At 42.4% G+C, this 20,086-nt stretch overlaps 1 protein-coding gene across 3 annotated transcripts in view; it reads right to left on the bottom strand.

Annotated features, from left to right (window-relative positions):
* The window catches only part of LEPR (leptin receptor), a 66,134-nt gene that overhangs the window by 38,699 nt on the left and 7,349 nt on the right, over positions 1-20,086 (bottom strand). For all 3 annotated transcript variants that reach the window (XM_019531583.1, XM_019531584.1, XM_019531585.1), the window contains exons 4-6: positions 6,759-6,964; positions 4,083-4,222; positions 2,803-2,947 (exon numbers count right to left, since the gene is read on the bottom strand). In XM_019531583.1, the coding sequence (XP_019387128.1) occupies positions 2,803-2,947; positions 4,083-4,222; positions 6,759-6,964 (491 nt within the window). The remainder of the gene's footprint in view (positions 1-2,802; positions 2,948-4,082; positions 4,223-6,758; positions 6,965-20,086) is intronic.

The raw sequence follows: 20,086 nt of genomic DNA, 5'->3' as shown, positions 1-20,086 counted from the left end.
CCCCCACATCCCAACAGACTTACCAGCTGAGTCTGCTGCCTGTTTAGTCTATGGCCAAATCTCCGAAGCAGCCAAATCTTTTCCAAAGATGTTCTGAATTGATTCAGATACTTCAGAGTGATTCAGAGCTTTTCACTGGTCTCCCTATTCAATTAAGATTCAGTCCCTGAATCAGGGCAAATGTCCTCCAAATCGAATTGGCTACTGAAGCTTCACGCATCCCTAATGTCTGTGTGTGTAAACACACGCACAAAACACACTTATTCACGTATATTAGATTTGAAATTTAGTAAAAAAGATAAATACAGTGAAGAAGGAAAGGTCTTCTGTATAATCTGTTTTGGGTCAGATGCAAAAAACTAAAAACATTATTAATTTTTTTGACCATCACTTTGACCATAAGATTGTTCTCTGCTTTTGGTGTGGCTCTGTAACCCTGAAATTAAACTGAAACATACAGAAAAAACAGTCATATACAGCAGAAGACTAGAGACTAAACAACAAGGGTCACTGAACCTTTAGTAACATCCATTCAAATGGAAGCACCCTAGGACATAAATGTAGCATCTGCCCAAGGCCACCACATTTTTGAGGGCTACACCATGGATGGAAAAAGTCTGGCCCATGGGCTGGATTGGGCCTGTGGTGGACTCCATTTCCTAGCAGCCCCTGCTCATGTCACTGTGGCCGGTTTATCTGGAGACCCCAGCAGCGGTGGGCCTGTGACAGTGCGGGGGCAGGGTTTCCATGGAGACTGGCTCCAGCAGCAAAGGAAGGGCATGTGGCTGGGCAGGGAGCTGCTCTGGAGCCAGGATCCTGTGGCTGTGACAACGTGGTCCAGAGCTGGGGCAGAACTGCAGTCTGCTGCCCACGTGCCCCAGACAGGGGTGTGCAGGCAGTGGATCATGGCTCTGCCCTGGCTCCAAAGCACTCTGTCACTGCTGCAGGATTCCAGCCCTGGTCTTGGAGCAGCTCCCAGCCCCGACGCATACCCTGTTAGTGCTGCTTGGGCCAGTCTCCATGGAAAACCTAGCTCCTCGCTGCCCTCGCCTGCCATTACTGGGGTCTCCATGGAAACCAGTTGGCGCAATGCAGGCAGGGGCTGCTGGGAAATGGAGTCCGGCCACCAGCTGGATCCTCCATTTTGCCCACCCCTGGCCTAGGCTCTGTTAGCCAAACAACAGCTCATTTGATGGGGAACTGAGGCTGATCATACATGGGACACTGAAAGCCTATTAACAGAATGATCTCATACTAGCTTTTTTCATAAGGAAACCAGAACCAGAAAGTAAGGTCTATAAGCAGAGAAGAGTAGTGAAAGGATCTTAGACCCTGGGGTCGTGGACTTTACAATTCTGACTAAGTCCCAAATAATATCAAACAGTGTCAAGGAAAGTAGGGCAAGGAACAGTGGGAATGGTGTAGCTGTGATGGTCAAGGAGACAAGCAAGAAGAAAGGGCTTTTTTGGCAATATCTTTTATTGGAACAACTGTATAGTTGGGAGAAATGTTAGACAAGCTTTTGGGCACAAAATTCCACTATTCAGGTGACCCAAAAGCTTGTCTAAGAGCACTCTCAACTATACAGTTTGTCCAAAAAATACTTTGCTTCTCACAATGAATGGGGAACTTTCTAGGGGTGCTTACCAGATTTGCCTAGATCTTTAAAGTTTAATTAATTTAGGAATTCCTTTGCAAAGTCTGTTTTTGGCTTCAACTATCATAAAGGAATTCAGAACTGGCCTTGCAGCTTGAGCAGCTTGTACTGCGGGGTCCTACTTCTGAAGACAGATATCACACAGAGACTGCATGCCCACAAACTGAGGCTAGAGGCTAAGAACGCACCCAAACAACAGAAAGCTAAAAAGTGAACAGATCCACTGTGGGGATCCAAAGCACAGCAACCCAATCCCACAATGGGGATCTCAAAGATATGCAATGGGATTATTAGAGGAAATATATGATATGACACCAGAATCTCCACTGGGCCAGGTATTACTTTACAAATGACAATATATTATCGTAAGACGTGTAGCCAAATCTTAGTGCACCCTTTAGAGAATTTACTATGCATGCTTTTTACCTAATCCACTGTAGTACAGGCAGTCCTTGATTTACAACATTTCGAGTTACAACATTTCGCACTTACAACATTTATAAATTGACACTATTTCAATTTTATGATGTCAGTTTTGACTTTACAACGCTTGATCCGATGCAATGCCACGCCTGCGAACAAGTTCGCTGCGTTGCTCATCTCCCTGGAGAACATCTGTCCAAACTTCCTTGGACATTTTCTTTAAGAAAGCAGACAAGACTCCAGAAAAACCTGCAGCTAAGACTCCTGAGAAGACTCCAGCCAAGAACCTTTCAAAAAGTCCAACCAAGAGCCTTTCAAAAAAGACCAGCAAAGTCACCTCAAAGAAGTCCTTCCAAATCAATGATTGCTATTTACAATATAAATACATTAATGTAGCTATATTACTCATCTATATTTGATTGAGTACAAAATTCTGGGGTATTTTTGGTGAAAAAATGGTATTGGGGCTTGGTTCAGAAACTAATCCCCCATTTATAACGTTGTTTCTTATGAGAAAATTGGTTCCGAGTTACAACATTTTGACTTAAGATGCGGTTTTCAGGAACCAATTGTGTTCTAAGTCCAAGGACTGCCTGTATTTTGGATTATAATGGCTACTAAGTAAAGCACATTAAATAATAGATGCACACATGTATTCATTTCCACAAAATAAACAATTGCATTCCAAACAATGGCTATTTAAATGACTGTATATGATGTACCTTCTGTGTTTAAACTGTATGGTGTGCTCCACTCACTCCAGAATCCCAGACCATGAAGACGCTTGCACCGTACTTGAACTAAATATGAAGAACCAAGCAGCGTATCGTCTATGATCAGGGAATTTTCTAAGACAGTCTTAACCACCTGTTAAGTTATCAGAAGCCATTATTATTTTATGACACTTCACAAGAATGGAGGAGTCAAAGGAACAAACAGAGTTTTAGTTTAAAAGAACTGTTTATTCAAAGTTTTAGTAAGTCACAAACCAGTAGAAAATAGTTACAATATTTAGTTGGGTTCTATTAAACATTTGATCCTCTTATATCAGAGATAGAAAAAGTGTGTGCTGTAATTATAATTCATTAATAAATACAACACACACACAAACTGAGTGAAAACCTAGCTCCAGTGAAGGTAAAGGAAACTTTGCTTTTAACTTCAAAAAGGCTAAAATCCTGCCCAGGAAGAGGGAGTAGCAGATATTAGTGGGTGTGTTGGTATGCAAGTAAATGGTACTTTGTTCCACATTAAAAGTCTGAGACTTCCAGGATTCCAGTCCTTTAACTCGTTCAGCAGAGACAAGTGCTTTGAATGCTGTAAGTTTCAAATTCAAAGCCCACTGCAGATTTCAGCAGGTTTGGTGAAACGGGAACTAGTAGCTGCCCTAGGCTAGGGACACAAGTTACACATAAACTGGTTTAAGTGATCAGACCCTGGTTTAAACCTGTAACAGAGGGTTAAACCAGAGACCTCAGGGGCAACAGGAAAAAGAAGCAAACTCACTTCCCAGGCTGTATTTATAATTTTTAGTTTATAGTTTGTCAGAGAAAGAACTGTTCTTGTTCAAGGTTTTATGAATTCAGTGCTACCACCTTCCCCCACCCTGACCCAGGCAGAGCATGGGCTGGGGCTGGCCATGCCCTCTGCTCCAGTAGTGAGGGTGGAAAAGCCTTGGAGTGGCTGGCTGGCATGTTCTAGTGCCCCCCAGCTTCTGGCTTCAGCCACTGCAGACATGTGGCTGCATTTCCTAAATCAAAAGTGAATGTGTTCATTTGCTTGTTGGTTCAAACTCTGCAGCTTAGCCTAACCTACACAGACTGAATCAATTCGGCCTTGGGCTTTTTGACTGTCTGTACTTAGCCCTAGAGAGTAATTCTTACATTAGCATCTCAGTAGATTTTTGACACTGTGGGATCTAGACCAAATGTTGTAGTCGATTTTGCTTAAATAAAGAATTAGATTTATTTCACCTTAAAGCAAGCAAAACAAATAGACTCACCTGCCAAGTATTTTGAGTAGAATTCACAGAAAATTTCACTTCATACTGAAGGGCATACAATGCTGGGCTGGACCAACAGATCTTTACCTGCCATTTGTCTGTCATTTCTAGCTGCAGGTTCAAAGGAGGCTCAGGCTTTACTGTACAAAAACATTAAAATGATTACTACACCCACTGCAGTGATTGTTGTCAGTGTGTGCCAGCTACAACATCTTTAGGACTTACCACTCAATCGGCAACTTCTCTCCAAACATGTTTTCAGAACTTCATCATCTACACTTCAAATACAGTTTCCATAGACAAAAGCAATGTGGTGTAATATTATTTGCAAGCTGTATTCTAACTAAAATATTTAAAAACCAAGCCATGTTTAGCTTAATTATTTAGGGATCACTTTCTGGCTTCACAAGGCCCTGATTTTATAGAGCATAAATATTGGCTTAAGTGTTTTGCTAAAAATGGGTAGGGCAGATATTCCCAAACGCTGTCCTGCAGCACACTGGTGTGCTGCCAAAAATGGCGGCATTGGCCCTCTGCTGGGTCTGCCCCACATGGCAGGAACAGGCCCATGAACTAGACCCAGGCCATGACCAACAAATAAAGTGTGCCACAAATGTTAAGTGAGGGGGGAAAAAAGTGCCCCCCACATATCAAAAGCCAGAAGACACTGGGTTATGGGCTAGGTATATTGGCCAGGCTATTTGCTCATCTCCTAAATAAGCAGAAGCTCTCTTAGCATCTTAAACCACAGGCTTTGAATGTAGCCCTGTCCATTCTACCATAATTTCCTTATTACAGCCCTCCTGGATGGAAAGAAATACTGAAGATTTCACAAGGCTTCAACAGGGATAAAAAAGGACAAAGAGGAGAAAAAGTGGATGCTTAACCCAGAATGATAACTACACCAGTATAAAATTCACTCTCTCTTGAACAAAGTTAAGACGTTAGTATTCCACTTCTAGCTGTTACCAAATACATTTGTTTATCATTGTGCAATTAAAACAACTATGTCTAATTTCATCTTTCTAGGGCATAGTTTTGAAGGAAACCACTAAGTTTCTCTCACTCAGGACTACCACTTTTAACAAATAATATTTAAGTAAATAGACAAGCATATGTATATCATCTAAAAACAAAGAACTTGCAAATTTCTTAAACAGGGATTCAGAAGGCCATCTTAAACACGAAATTAAGTCCTACATTACGATCTGCATGGGCAGACCAAGCACAGAACTTGTGGGAAGCCGCCTTCTTTTAATAAGCTTCATTCAGGTGCGAATGTCCACCTGTGTGGATCAGATCACAGACTTGTGTCCTTAAAAGGCCATTTTCTGAGCAAGTGTCTCACTGAAGAATATCAGTGATAATTCTCAAGGAGTAAGACAGATACTCTTTGAGCTGAGTAAGGTTATCAATCTCTTATTCAACTTATCAAAGATATTGAACTTATTGAACTACTCAGGGCCAAACCTTAAATTCAGTAGTAGCCCTAACTGTTTGAACCTGACTGACTCTTGAAGGAAACAAACAGAAGCAAATGCTTCAAAGCAGCTTTAGCAAGCTTGAGTAGGTAATCTTGACATCAAAATTTCGTTATGGTAGCAAAGAAGCATTTCTTTTTAAAACAGGCTTCTTTGCTATAGTGTAATCTGAATGGTCACATGATTGGACTTAATGTTTCCACATTCTGTTGCCATGTGTTCTGTTGCTATGGCTCATGTGCGCAAACAACTCAACCTTAGCTAATATTCATCTTTTTATTTTAAAACTAATTATTCTTTTTATTGAACTCACTGATTGCAGAGCACATTATTAAAATTATACATTTTTAAAATGCATCTAACTTTACTTATTATTCAGAGCATATTACATGAATTATATCTATGTCATTTTTAACTTTGGCAGGTGCAGCTGTTTAACTGAAATTTGTTTCTGTGACATAATTAAACAGAAAGCAGCATACAGTGATCCATATAATCTACTCATCTTCCAAATAATTCATCCTAAAGGCTTTTAATTTTTTAATTATTTTTTTTGCAAAGCATCAGTTAAAAAGGAAATTAATAAAACGCAACCCATGGGACCTAATTTCCTCCATTTTACTACAAGTTAGGTAATAAAAAGGACACAGCTAACCATTGCCATTGGATGCATGCACAGAGGGGCTCTCCACAAGCTGTCCTACCCTTCTCCATTCCAGGTGAGAAGGCAAGTGCCTCCAGGACACCTTCCCATTCCTAGATTTGCACTAGAAGGGGAACAAAACTAGCTGGGTCCAGAGAGAAAAAGTTACCCAAAGAATAAATGAAAGAGGCAAGGATTTCTCAGGGCGCTATCTTTTATTGGACTATGTAGCTGGGATAAAGTTAGACAAGCTTTGGAACGAAAGACAGTCTTTGGACCTCTGATTACAGGAACCAGGCACGGGATACTAAAAAACAGCAGAGTGGAGTGTCTGCTATCCCTAAGAATCTCTCACCCCCCACCTCCTCCCGCTGTTTTTCTACCTCCCTCCCCTTGCCTCTCACAAGTTCTGGACCACCACAGCTACAACATCACTCTTGGAATAAGCACAGCCCTACCTATGGTTCTTGAAAGATTCATCCAGTAGCAAGAGGACATTTGATTATCAGTATCACTCTCTATAACAAAGGTGTACAATAAATCAACACTTACCGATATTTATGGGTGTGACCAACAGTAAAGGTGACCGAAGAGTTGTTGCACCATTTGTGATCTTTAACCATAAGATATAAGTGTAGCTGAGTTTCACTGAAGGTATGTGACATTCATACTTGTCACGTTCCTTGCTGGCACAGTGACTAACCATGTAATTGCCTTTTAGAGAACTTGTAGGTATGTCCTCCAATAACAAATCGGATCTACATTGGGAAAATATAACTGTTTAGAAAGCATTTCCTCAACAATCTTCTACACATGCTACCATATCCTACCTGTGTTTTGGATAAGACTTATTTGAAACAGAGAGGTTGCTCTGAAAACAGCAATGTTCAAGCTCAGCAATAAAATAAAATATTCTACTTGAATCTCTACTACAGCAACCAGTGGTCCCCAGTACCGCCCCCCTTTCTCTTTTAAAAAGGTAGCAAAGCAATCTGATGAAACAGCATTATTGAGACTTGGCCCCTAGGAAAAATGGAATTACCAGACAGGATGAGACCTGTAGTCCAACTACTGCAGTGTCAGACAGTGGCCAGAACTAGATCCTTATGATAACAATACAAGGAATCCTGTGGTAAGCAGATACAGAATAATCTGCCACCTAATGGAGATCTCATCCTAATTTATAGTAGTTAGACACTGATTTAAACCAGGAGATATGAGCTTTTATATTACTTCAAAAACTGTTGTCATATTAACTGTTACAATACCCTGAATTAGGTTCAGGCTTTTGTGAAAAAAGCTACAAGATTTGATTTGTGTCTAGGTTGTAGCTGCAAAACATCCGATAAATATACTCCCAGATTTGTAATTGGTGTGCGAACCTACGTTTTATAAACTAAAGAAGTTGTGTTTACTTTGAAGGCACAACATGTTTGTTTCTTATATAATTTGACATATTTTCTTAGTAAAAAAATCTCATTCAAACCCAGGCATTACTACAGTTTCTTTTGGACCAACTCCTGGAAAATATCTAGTAACTAACTCTTTTATATTCTGTATTGTTTCCTTCTCAGAACTGAACCACAACACAAGAGACTATTTTTGGCTGAAGTTTCTAGATTTGATTTCATGCATTTTTCACATGGTTGGAACACTTTCCTTCAAACGGCCTAAGAATACTCTGTTACTACAAATACTTTTGAAAGAATGTATGGTTTAATAAAGCCCTCACAAGTTTTAAACACTGAACATAAACAAGTTGCCACAGATATATTAAGGAGAAATAATGACGTTTTCTAAATAAAACAGTATGATATGGATATCGTGTATTATGCAATAGAAAGGGCAGATGTATGGTGTCACATTAGAATTTAGGTTCAAATTAATTCAATTCTCTGAACCAAAAAGAATATTTAAAAAAAGAAGGCATTCTTAAAGTGTGATCGGTGTATGCGTTCAATTGTACAAAGAAGAACATACACTTGCTTAATGTAATGAGTTGAATGACACAAATCCGGTTGGCCAAACTTCTCCTGAGTTGCAAAACCAGGCAAGTTATACAAATGGAAACAATCACTGCCTTTTTATATCATGTAATTGTGCATTCTTTACTGGCTTTGCCACATTTTTTTGCCAAAAAACCTAATACTTTTGATAACTCTAAAATAGTTATTGTAAAGTATCCCCCCCACCCATAGATAATGTGACTTAATGTTATATTTAATCTAGGGGAGGGAAAGGCAATTCTATATTTTATGGAAAAATGTTAATTGTAGGAGTTTGGGGGTGTTTTTTAATGCAGCAAATACAAGTTGCTCAGGTGCTTGCAAAACTTCACATTCTGGAGCTGAGTGATTAGTCAGGAAAGCATGTATCTGTCACAGTGAATGCCATTATATGGCCTTGGTCCTGAAATGAAGATCTACTAACATGGATCTCTTATCAAACTAGGTTCTGACTTTGCTTTGCCCCACATATATTTATTTTATTTTGATTATATCAATATATACAATACCTTCCAGCAGCCATTTTCGAGGATGCTCCACTAAGCTTCTAGGAAATAGTGGGTGACTGAATCTTCTTCCTAAGCACTTGCAGTATTGAGGAATTGTCAAATGATTTATGAATATTCAGTGCTATTATCTGTCAGTATAGACAGTCATCTGGCATTTTTTGCCAGAGTTCAATGATACAGCAGTAGGGCTGTGCAAAATTTCGCCACCAGTTATATTCTGACGCTGTTTTGACCTGTTTTGAGGCAAAACAAAACAGAAATGGTCAAAACAGCCTCGAAAGAAAATGAGCTAAGTCAAAATGTTTCGCTGTTTCAATGCTGTTTTCACATTTTGCCCATAGGCTTTAATGGGGAAGGTCAAAACAGCCTATAATGTTGTCTTTTCTGGCCAGATTTGGATAGAACTTGCAGAAATGGTAGCTCCTTCTGAAGGCATAATGCATGCCAAGTTTCAAGAAAATAGGTGCAGGTAGTTCAGAGGAACTGCACCCCAAAATCCTGAAAGCAAAACTCACATCACGTGTACGTGTTAAGCCGCAGCAAGGTCAAAACTGCAGGCATGCTAGCCCCTGCTGAGGCCACAAAGCCTGCCAAGTTTCAAGGACGTAGGCACCTCAAGCTGCAGACAAGCAAAACTCATGACATAGATGATCCTGTGTGTGTTAAGGCACAGCAGGCTGAAACCTGTAGGGGTAGTGGCCCCTGCTGTGGCCACAAAGACTGCCAGATGTTGAAGAGATAGGAGCAGGGGTTCTGGGGCTCTGCACCTCTGGCTGCTGACAGGCAAAACTCGTGACATGGGTGCTTGTGCAACTGTGTCTGTCTTGGGGCACAGGGGAGGAGAAACTACTGCAGGCCTGGCTGCTAGGCCTTGCTGCAGCCACTAAGCCTGCCAGCTGTCAAGGAGATCGGTGTAGGGGGGGTCTGGGGCCCTGCACCCCTAGCTGCTGACAGACAAAACTCATGACATGGGTACTTGTGCAACTGGCTGTGTCTGTCTTGGGGCAGTTGATTGTCTGTATTGATTATTTCCTCTCCTTAGTCTGTAATTTTGTAGGTGTTAATCCATGCTTGTTAAGTCATTATGTAGTAACTAGGAACTGTGTATGGTGCTGGTCCCTGAGCGAATCATGATTAATTGGCAACTGGTAACACAATAGCTTAGCAGCCAGGCCTACAGTAGTTCCCGCCCCCCCCCAACCAATGCCCCAAGGTAGACACAGTTGCACAAGCACCCATGTCACGAGTTTTTCTTGTCCACAGCTTGAGGTGCAGTTTTCCAGCAGAGGTCACCACCCCTGCAGCTTTCATCCTGCTGTGCCTTAACACACACAGGATCATCTGTTATGAGTTTTGCTTGTCTGCAGCTTGAAGTGCAGTTTCTCCAAACCCCCTGCACCTATCTTCTTGAAACTTGGCACAAATCATGTTCTCAGAAGGGGCTACCATTCATAGATTTCATAGACATTAGGGCTGGAAGGGACCTCGGGAGATCATCGAGTCCAGCCCCCTACCCAAAGGGCAGGAAGTCAGCTGGGGTCATAGGATCCCAGCAAGCTAAGCATCCAATTTACATTCTGGCAAGTTTTATCCAAATCAGAAATGACAAAGTTATAGCCTGTTTCAACCTTCCCCATTATATACTATGGGCAAAATGTTTCAACGGAACAAAACAGAACAGCCATTCTGACTCGAAACAGAAGTCCAAACGAAACGCTGTTCCGTTGAAACGTCAAAATGCTGGCCAAAACAAAACGCTTCTGTTTTGCACAGCCCTACACAGCAGTTATGTAACTCTAAGCTGGAGATACTTTCCAGTCTGAGCATCCAGTGCTGGAGTTACTTGTAACATTTTTGTTATTCTGTTTTTTTGCCTTGCTTCTTCCCTGTATTATATTTCTTTTAAAACTTCAAAAAAAAATTCCTTTTAAATTACTGCTTGTCTACTCTTATTACTCATACATTTCATAATTATTCTCCTAAACAATCCATAACAAATTAACAACAATGCATAATTGAACTCCAGATCTGACACAGTTTATATGGCTTATAAAATTATTTTCCATTGTTAATATGTTTCAAAATGTAATGATATATCTTTTATAAAAATAGCAAGCCATAATAATATACAATTGAGGCATACCTAGATTATTTACCTTTTGTGCACACGGAGAGCCAATACAACGAATATAGCATAAGAATTATAATCCAACATTTATGGCCCACAATTTTTACCCCACATCCCCACAGATCAAAGACTTGAACCAAAGATCATTCGAGTTACTACAGTCTTTCCTATAACTTCATTTGGGACCTAATGCAAAATCCATTAAATATAATTACACTAGATACAATTAGGAAATCAAATAATTGTTGGACATTGAACGAGCTCTTTGAATTTATGAGTGGGCTCTCACCTTGCTGTTCAATAGGGATGGGTCAAAACTAGAGCTCTGAATACAGTACCCTTCAAAATCCATGAAGGTTCAAGCCTATATTCCTTAACTGATGACATGCCAATGGCTACAAGTCAGATTTAAAATTGAACGGGTCCCTGTTTCCAGGGATGGTTTCTTTGTGGCCACCATTTCCAAATAAAAATAGTTGGCAAATCATGAAATCAGTTGCAAGACAAACTGATCTCACAAGGTTTCCTTTATTCCGGGACAAAATATTAAAGCAGTAGTTCCAGAATGTTCTGGCTAATTAAACACAAACCCTGATGATTTGGGTCTCAAACCCAAAACCCAAATACCACTTCCCACATCTAACCTTTTCCAGATCTAACCACCATATTTCTAGCTCAGGGATAATCTATAGGTATGAGCTATTGGTAATACCATTCTTATGCATCGTTGTTTTGTTTTTCAGATGATGACGTGTTACAATAATAGCATTCCTTACAAAGTTTCTGAGTTTTATTTTATGCAGTTTATCTGAAGTGGACTTGTTCAAAGAAGCAACACTCTCCCCATTCTAAATTGCTAAATTTAGATTTTTAGTCACAAACTGACATGCTTCAGCATATATGCTACAGACATAAAGGGTTCTTCCTTTGTTCAGTAAAATGTTTTACTTGGAAGGCCAATTCTTCAGAAGTAAACAGACATTGTTTATTTCTCCCAACCACTTCAATTTTTTCATTTGTTTTCTGGCTATAATGACATCATAGGAATACAAAAGTTTCCAGAACAGTGAGTCCAGGTAGACTTCCTTAGCTGGCATCTCACCACCTTTCCAGGTAAGCACCTGTAGCTATGTGGAAAAAGTGGAAAAGAAGTATGGGCAAAATTTGGTAGAAAGCAGCAAGCTGGAAATTTGAACTTTGTATCAAACTCACAGGATACCAGGAGAAGCCCAACTAAAGAATCTCTACAAGAAAAAAGGTTTAAAATTCTCCAAGAAGCCAAAATTTAACAGTACAATGAAGTTAACAGTTTACATAAGGAAAGGATTTGTATCTGTATCCAGAGGACACAACAAAGAGAATATGGAAAATGTCTGCACTATTTTTATGAAAGCGTACCTGGTCGTTTCCTCATTTGCTATTGTACTGTTAGCTACCAAGATTGAAAGCGTTACTTCCTTCAAGGGACAGAGACATGTGGGACTCACAGATGCATAACAGCTGATACAAAAGCACTATCAAGGACTTTCTGAATACAAAAGGAACTATCTTGGAGATACAGTGGAAGAGCAATAGCTGGATATTGGCTTTAAGTTACCAGCAGCCAAAAGAGGCATAATGTGACAGCAGCATGATTTAGAGCTGGAAACAAAGGAGCAAGTTGTGAAAAGATGGGGAAGAAATGAAATCCCAGATGTTCTGGCTAGAAGCACATAACACTGCCATCATGGACATGCATGCAAACTTGGCTTTTTCAAAGGAACGAATCCTGCACACTGTGCTCCCGGTGCCTAATAAAATCCATCTTATTTTGATAAGGCTTTTCTGCCTCACTAAGGAGCAGCTGATGGTTGCATAATTCCTGAGTGGGGTAACTCACTGACCAGGAGATCAGTGTTCTCTTGGACCCAGCTGGGAGAGCTTCAATAAGGAAAAGGTGTGCTAAAACCAGGCCCCAGGGTTCAGGGTAGTGGAGCTGCAAGACTCATCTTTTTAATAGTAGGAGGCAAGAGCACAGAAAATCCTGTGGGTCTGTGACACACTGCCAACCAAAGAGTAAATCTGTAGTCAGCGTGCCAGGATTCATCTGTGAAGTCCCAGTCCTCGCTGGTATGAACATTTCGCCCAGGATATAGTCAATTAAAACCCATATACCTTCAAGAATCATAACACTCCTTCAAAATACACAGTTGGAATCCAGATCATTCACTTGCCACAGGAAAACAGCAACACTTAATGTAGATAAACGGAGAAATTAACTAGAGTTAAAAACAAACTTTCTCTTCCCAAGAAAGTTCCACCCTGAGAAGTAAAGGCGGTTCTTGGACAGCCATTTAAATTCCCTCTCATTATCTGTGTCAGATTTTCTCCTACATCGTATCTCCAACATTATATATTCATAATCCCATACAATTCATCTCTGTACTTCAGACCCATTCTGTTATGAACAGTAGGAAGCACTTTCTGTTCAGAGCTATTTCACATCACTACAATCCGAGTGGGGGAATCAAAATATTTTTTTAATGCTTGAGTTATTGAGGGCCATATGTGAGCTATTGTTTTGTTATAGATTCCTCAAGGCCATTAATTTCATCACTCCCTGGCCTAAGTACAAGAATCCTGGCGTTTGATCCTAGATTGCTTTCCAGTCTTCCAAGAGAGAAATAAATGCCAGGAAAGCATATTTTAAAACTGGGACTCTTTTCAGAGTAGTTGGGACTTTGTGGAAAATGTTAAGATATCAGCAAGCCAAGAGGGGAAGCTGCCTCTTTACCAAAATATGAAATAAACAAGTCAGTTGTTCCTTGGGATCATAAGAGCTTTGTAAGAAAACTAGTCATCATTTTTCTTCTGGAAGAAAACAAGAGTTACTGCCAAACATGGAATGCTAAATGATTTTGCTTTATAATAATAAAAGCAGCAACAATTGCAAAAATATGATCTGGTAGTTTTACTATCATTGCTTTTACCAAAAGTTTATGTATGTATGTATAAAGTATGGACCATTTATGCAAAGAGAAATGCCCTTTCTTAATGAAAAGATAGTAAAACTAGGATAAAATAAAGCTCCATTATAACTGTCCTGATATTTTATAAAAGAAATCATCTGGGATCCTCTTTTAACAAGTTAGGAGACATGAGCAACCTTACATACCACATGGGAGCAGAGAAAAATTAAATAAAAGCCAGCCATATGCATTATCAGATCAATAAATACACAGAAGATATTCTATGGGTGAGGTTACACAATCAGACCACACTAAGAGCACTTAATTAGGTGTCCACAGTACACCTAATTAACAAGTGCCTTCTAGGTGTCTTAAAGTGATGATGCTTGAAGTGAGGATTGTCTTTAAATAGTGCTACCTTGAATTACCTTAACAACTTCTGGCTGCTCCACTGGTGGAGCCAGCAGCTCCACGTGTACCCAGATCAGGCCCATGTCCACCTGACCCCCCACAGCTGCCCAGCAGCTCCTACTCCCTCCACCTCATTCCCCTTTCCCCTGCCGGAAGTGGCTGGACAATCACTAGGGAGGAGCTGGTGGGTGAGCAGGCAGCCTCAGGCTCCAGCTGGGGCACGCAAGCTAGTTCCAGGAGCACAGAGGCAGCACAGGCTGGAGGGAGCCTGGGAGCAGGAAGAAAAGGGAAACCACCTCCCTGCTGCCACGGATGCTCTCAAGCTGATCAGGGCAGCAGGAGGGTGATCCAGGTGGCAGGGTGCGGGGGTGTGGATCAGGATGAAAAGAGGGCAATCAGGGCAGAGGAGTTGATCCAAGAAGCACAATTGGAGGCATGATCAGGGAATAGTCGGGATGTTTGAGGAACGATTCAAGCAGCACAAGAGGGTCCCTACCCACCTTGCCTCCTTCCCCTCTCCTTCCCCAGTCTATACTGTGACTAGAGTGCCAGAGAGAGGGACAGGTCAGAGAGAGGGACAGGCTAAAACCCTCCTCCCCATCCTTCCAGTGGCAGGTTTGAGAGGTCCCCATTAGAGAGTATTAACCTTTAACATGAGACTGCTCACAGCACCTGCTAACTTTAACACAGCCTAACACTGCTTAGTAACTACACGCTTAGATGAGCGCACTGAAATCAGAGCAGCAAAAAAAAGGCTCAAGCATGAAATCACTTTCTTTCCCATCTTCTTGACCAGCACACAGCAGCTCCAAAGAACTGATTAAAATATTCAGAAATTTCTAAATAACTATTAAACACACAGGAAATTATAGCAACATAGTCATTATGACAAATTTTGCAGAGATGCTTTAGAGAAAACATCCCTCTTCCAGAGAATTATAACACTAAATATAAAGGTGAACAAGGCAAGCAAGCTGTTTACTTACATTTAGGATGTATCTATGCTCAATAGGGATGCATCGCTATGTACCTGAACCTGAAGCAGCCAAAAAGTCAGCATGAGAGCTCATATTACTACCAGGGGTTACAGTTGGGCTTTTCTAATGCATCCTGAAGCCCAGGCTGCTATTGGTAGACGAGCCTGCTAGATTAACACTAGGTTAATTGTGCATTCACGTTCTGCAATCCCACTTCCAACCACCATGTGGACATACCTTCACATACAGCTTGGTGGGATAGCGTACCCTCAGAGAATGAACATATCAGCAGTAAGCTTGTATAATTTGGACGTGTGTGCACTGGTTTACATAGGGAGTTTGGGGTAGAAAACAGAAGTCTCCTTAATCACAGTTTTAACTAAGAATACAATGGCTGGCTGAGAAAGATCAAATTTTAACTAATAATACCACAGAAAATCATCCACATACACACACACAACATGGCTAGAATTTGAACCTGCAATTTTTAGGAGGTTTGAAATAACAAAAGTGATACACAGGTTACTATGTTATCCCTGCCAACTTGGATGTTTCTACATAATGCTTTCATTGGGGTGGAACACAAAGAAGTGTTTTTTTGTTTCTAACATGCCTACGCATAATAATTATGTCTATACAGGATGGCATAAAGTCTTCAGTGTGCACACAGGATTTCTGTTTTTAAGCTCTCATTTGAAAGTTACACACAGAGTAAATGGTAGTGTTAGAGTGATGTTGTAGCTGTGATGGTCCAGGAATGATCAGAACCTAATGAAGAATGCCCCCCTTCCACCGGGTGTACACCGCCTTTTTGGCAGTCAGGCATTCCTGGCCACCCTTGGTGAGCCAGGGGGGCTTTCGGGCACTCCTGCCCCCCTTGCTTTTTGTTGGGATGGTCACCCCTTCGGCCCTGAGTATCGTCTCCTTAAGGAATGACCACTCATCTTGGGCACTGAGTTCCCCTCATTCAAAACCTTGTCTAACTTTGTTTTTGTTCCAGCCCTTGAGCTTGTCCAATAAAAGTTAATCACCCCAAAAAATCCTTGTCTCGCACAAAATAAATATATTGATTAAATCTGTCTTGAGAAAATGAACAGCTTTTACAACCTGGCTAGAATTTGAACCTGTAACTCTAAGGAGGTTAGAAATGGCAAAACTGATGCACAGGTCACTAAATTATCCCTACCAACTTGGATGTTTCTACATAATGATTTGGGGTGGAACATGAGGAAGTGCTGTTTTGTTTCCAACATGACTATGCATAATAATTATAGAGATACAGAAAGCATAATGAGTGTTTGGTTTTAGAGTATTTAGTGGCAATAAAAAAGATTTGCCTTTACTACCAGTTACAACAGTTGCTTCCCAGTCTGAGTACAGAGAAAAACTGATATCTGGTATCTGTGGACCAGTGCTGACTTTTTAAATAAGGACCACTACATATACATCTTGACTGCTCTATTGTTTTCCTAGAATTTGTCATTTGTATTATGGCAGCACCATGATGCCCCAGGTAATACTGGGGTCCAATTGAGCAAATATATAGTAACAGGTTGTCCCTGCCCTAAAAAGTTCATTTTAAAGAAAAAGATGGAAATGAACCACTTAGAGAGTGGTGGTGGACGGGTCACATTCAACCTAGAGGGAAGTGAACAGTGGAGTCCCACAAGGCTCGGTCCTTGGGCCCACACTGTTCTATTTCTTTATTAGTGACTTGGACAAGAGGGTGAAGAGCACCCTGTTTAAATTCGCAGACAACACCAAGATTTGGGGTGAGGTGAGCACACTAAAACAGAGGGACAGGATGCAGCTGGACCTGGACAGGTTACAGGGGTGGGCAAATGAGAATACTGGAAAGTGTAGGGTGCTGCACTTGGGCAGTAAGAACCAGCAGCATACCTGCAGGCTGAGGAACTCCCTTCTTGAAAGCACAGAGGCAGAAAGAGATCTTGGAGTCCTTATCAATTCCGAGATGAACATGGGCTGCCAATGTGAGGACACAATAACCGCACCTTGTCGCGCATTCACAGATGCATCTCAAGCAGGGCCAAGGACGTGATACCCCCCCGCCTTTATGCAGCACTGGTCAGGCTGCAGTTGGAGTACTGCATCCAGTTCTGGGCACTGCATTTCAGGAGGGATGTAGACAGCATTTAGAGGGTCCAGAGGAGGGCCACCCGCATGATCCAGGGACAGCAGGGCAGACCCTATGAGGAGAGGCTACAGGACCTGAACCTGTTCAGCCTTCACAAGAGAAGGCTGAGAGAAGACCTGGTGGCCGTCAATAAACTTACTAGGGGGGGACCAGTGGGGAGTACCTCCTGGAGTAACAAGGAATAACAGCCATAAGTTGTTATAGAGTACATTCAGACTAGGCATTAGAAAGCACTACTTCAGTCAGGGCAGCTAGGATCTGGAACCAACTTCCAAGGGAAGTAGTGCTGGCTCCTACCTTGGGGGTCTTTAAGAGGAGGCTAGATGATTACCTGGCTGGGGTCATTTTAACCCAGTTTTTTCTCCTGCCCAGGGCAGGGGGTCGGACTAGAAGATCTGCAAGGTCCCTTCCAACCCTACATCTATGAATCTATGAACATTTATCATCCCCATTGTACAAATGACAAGCACAGAGATCAAATGACACACAGGCAAAGCAAGGATCTGAACCCAAATCTTTCAAATCCAATCTAATTAACCACAAGACCAATGTTCCTTTCTATTGGTGGCGGACGCTCCCTCACTGCAAGATCGCTGTACGTGTGTTGGTGTGCCTGCTCCCACACAGATGGGCTTGGTCCACTTAGGAGCCCCTCAGCCAGTCCATAAATGGGTTCGAGTGCCAGCTGGCTTTGTTCCCTTGGGAGCCCTCATACCACCAACAATAATCCTTGCCTAAAACAGCAAACAAACCAGCAAAAGAAAACCTTTGGCCTTTCTTCAGAAGGCAGGCAAGAGCCCTTAATTCTGGCCCTTCCTAGAAGCAAGCTCTTCTGAGCTTCAGTCTGCCTCCTGGCCACAGTTGCCCTTCTCCAGCTTGAGCTACCTGCTCTCTCTGCCCTTGGGTTTTTAACTGCCAACTAGTCACTCACTGCTGAGTTGCTGTCTGCTCCACTTAAAGGGCGAGATCACACTGCTACAGTAATCCAACAAGCTAAAACAGCAGCCTAGCAGCAGCAGGACCTTCGTTAAAGAAGCACATATTTCCTTACACAGATGTTAACCCCAGTATTCTATACAAGTTGAAATTAAAAGGAAAGCAGAAAATAGAAAATCCATCAGGGTTGAATGCCATGCAATTCAACAGTTGCACATGGAGAGCAAGATACTCTTGAAATGTAAACTCATACACTTATCACTGAATTATCCTTTCATTTAATGCATAAACATATTAAAGAGGCACCTTTCTCAAGTTCCAGGTCATTAAAATCTGCTACCTTTCAAACAAATATTTAGAACAGTCTTTAATATTATTTTTATGTCTATTGCTTCTAGGAGTGCAAACAGTAGTTGCCTTTATACCATAAAAACGTTTATGGAGGCACAAGTTTCAAGCAAACTTCTTGCACCCCAGTTGCCCCAAAATGCTTGTGCAATGAAATCTGGTTTGTGATGCCTTACGGGGTGGATGCCTGTTTGCTTATTGTGTGCCCTGGGAATTCTCCTGCAGGGTCAGAGTACAACAGCATGAAATGTGTGCCCAGGTATCTGAGGCCATTGTGCCATAGGGTTGGGCCACTAACACTCCTGGGGTTTCAGAGGGAAGCAGAGGAACAGCAACCCCGGTGTCATCTGTTTCTACTGCTCAATCACATCAGCTCTGCCAGAACACATTCTAGCACAGATGCTGCTGCAACAAAAACAACATCTGTTTTTACCCTCAGAGGCATATCAAAAATGTTAGATTCTATCAAATAAGACAGGATCTGGGTTTTTTGTTTCCCATTGAAAAACGGTAAAACACGGATTTCCCCCTTTTAACTGAGAAAAACATGGATTTTTCATTTTAATGGAAAAATGCAGATTTTCTTCTTTTCCAAAGAGCTCTCTGCAGGCTGGCAGAGTTCCAGTCTTCAAGGGGCTGGGGGGAGCAAGAGGAGGGTGGTCAGGCAGGGGATGCTCACACATGCACATGGCTGCCGGGGAACCTGAAGAGCAGCTCCTGCAGATAAGTCTGGTGGGTGAAGGAGGGACAGAGGCTTCCATAGGGAGGGAGGGGCAGGGGAGGAGGGACAGGCTCCCCACTGCTGTGTGCACTCCTGAGAGAGGCAAGGGGGCACATGCCCCCCAGATCTGTGTGTGCAGCAGGGGCAGGATGCCTGTTGTGGGCTCAGGCATCCTTCCCGGGTGCCCTTCCCCCTGGGGCCTCTGCAGCCCAGTGGAGGGAACCCAGCACAGTAAGGCAGAGCAGGGCCAGACAGGGAAGCTCCTTGCTGCTGCAAGTCCTGTGCCACCATGGCAAGGTGCCCCCTGCCCTCTTGGCAGCAGCAGAAGAAGCGGTGCAGAGTTGTATCCCTCACTGTTTCTGGGCAGGCAGGGGGCATGTTGCCAGGGCAGCACAAGACTTGCACTGGCAAGGAACTACCCTGCCTGGCCCTGCTCTGTCTTACCACACTGGGTCCTGCCCGTTAGGCTGTGGAGGCCCTAGGGGGAGGGCATCAGAGTGGGGAGCCCTGAGCCCTCAGCAGGTAGCTCACACCTGCGCTCCCACAGTGCTGCTGTGGGGGATAGGGGAATGCAGACCTGGGTCCCTGGCCCCATAGTCCTGGCAGCTGGTAACCCCCGCTGGCAGGGCTTGGGGGTGGGCTGCTGCATTTGGGGAGTGAGGGGTGCCAGCAGGGCCTGGGGACTGTTGCGGAGAGTGAGGGGCACCAGCAGGGGTGAAGCGCTGTGGGTGGGGAGATAGG

This window comes from Crocodylus porosus, unplaced genomic scaffold, assembly GCF_001723895.1.
Source record: "Crocodylus porosus isolate Cpor-Errol unplaced genomic scaffold, CroPor_comp1, whole genome shotgun sequence".
Lineage (NCBI taxonomy): Eukaryota > Metazoa > Chordata > Crocodylia > Crocodylidae > Crocodylus > Crocodylus porosus.
This window is presented reverse-complemented; position numbering and strand designations above follow the sequence as displayed.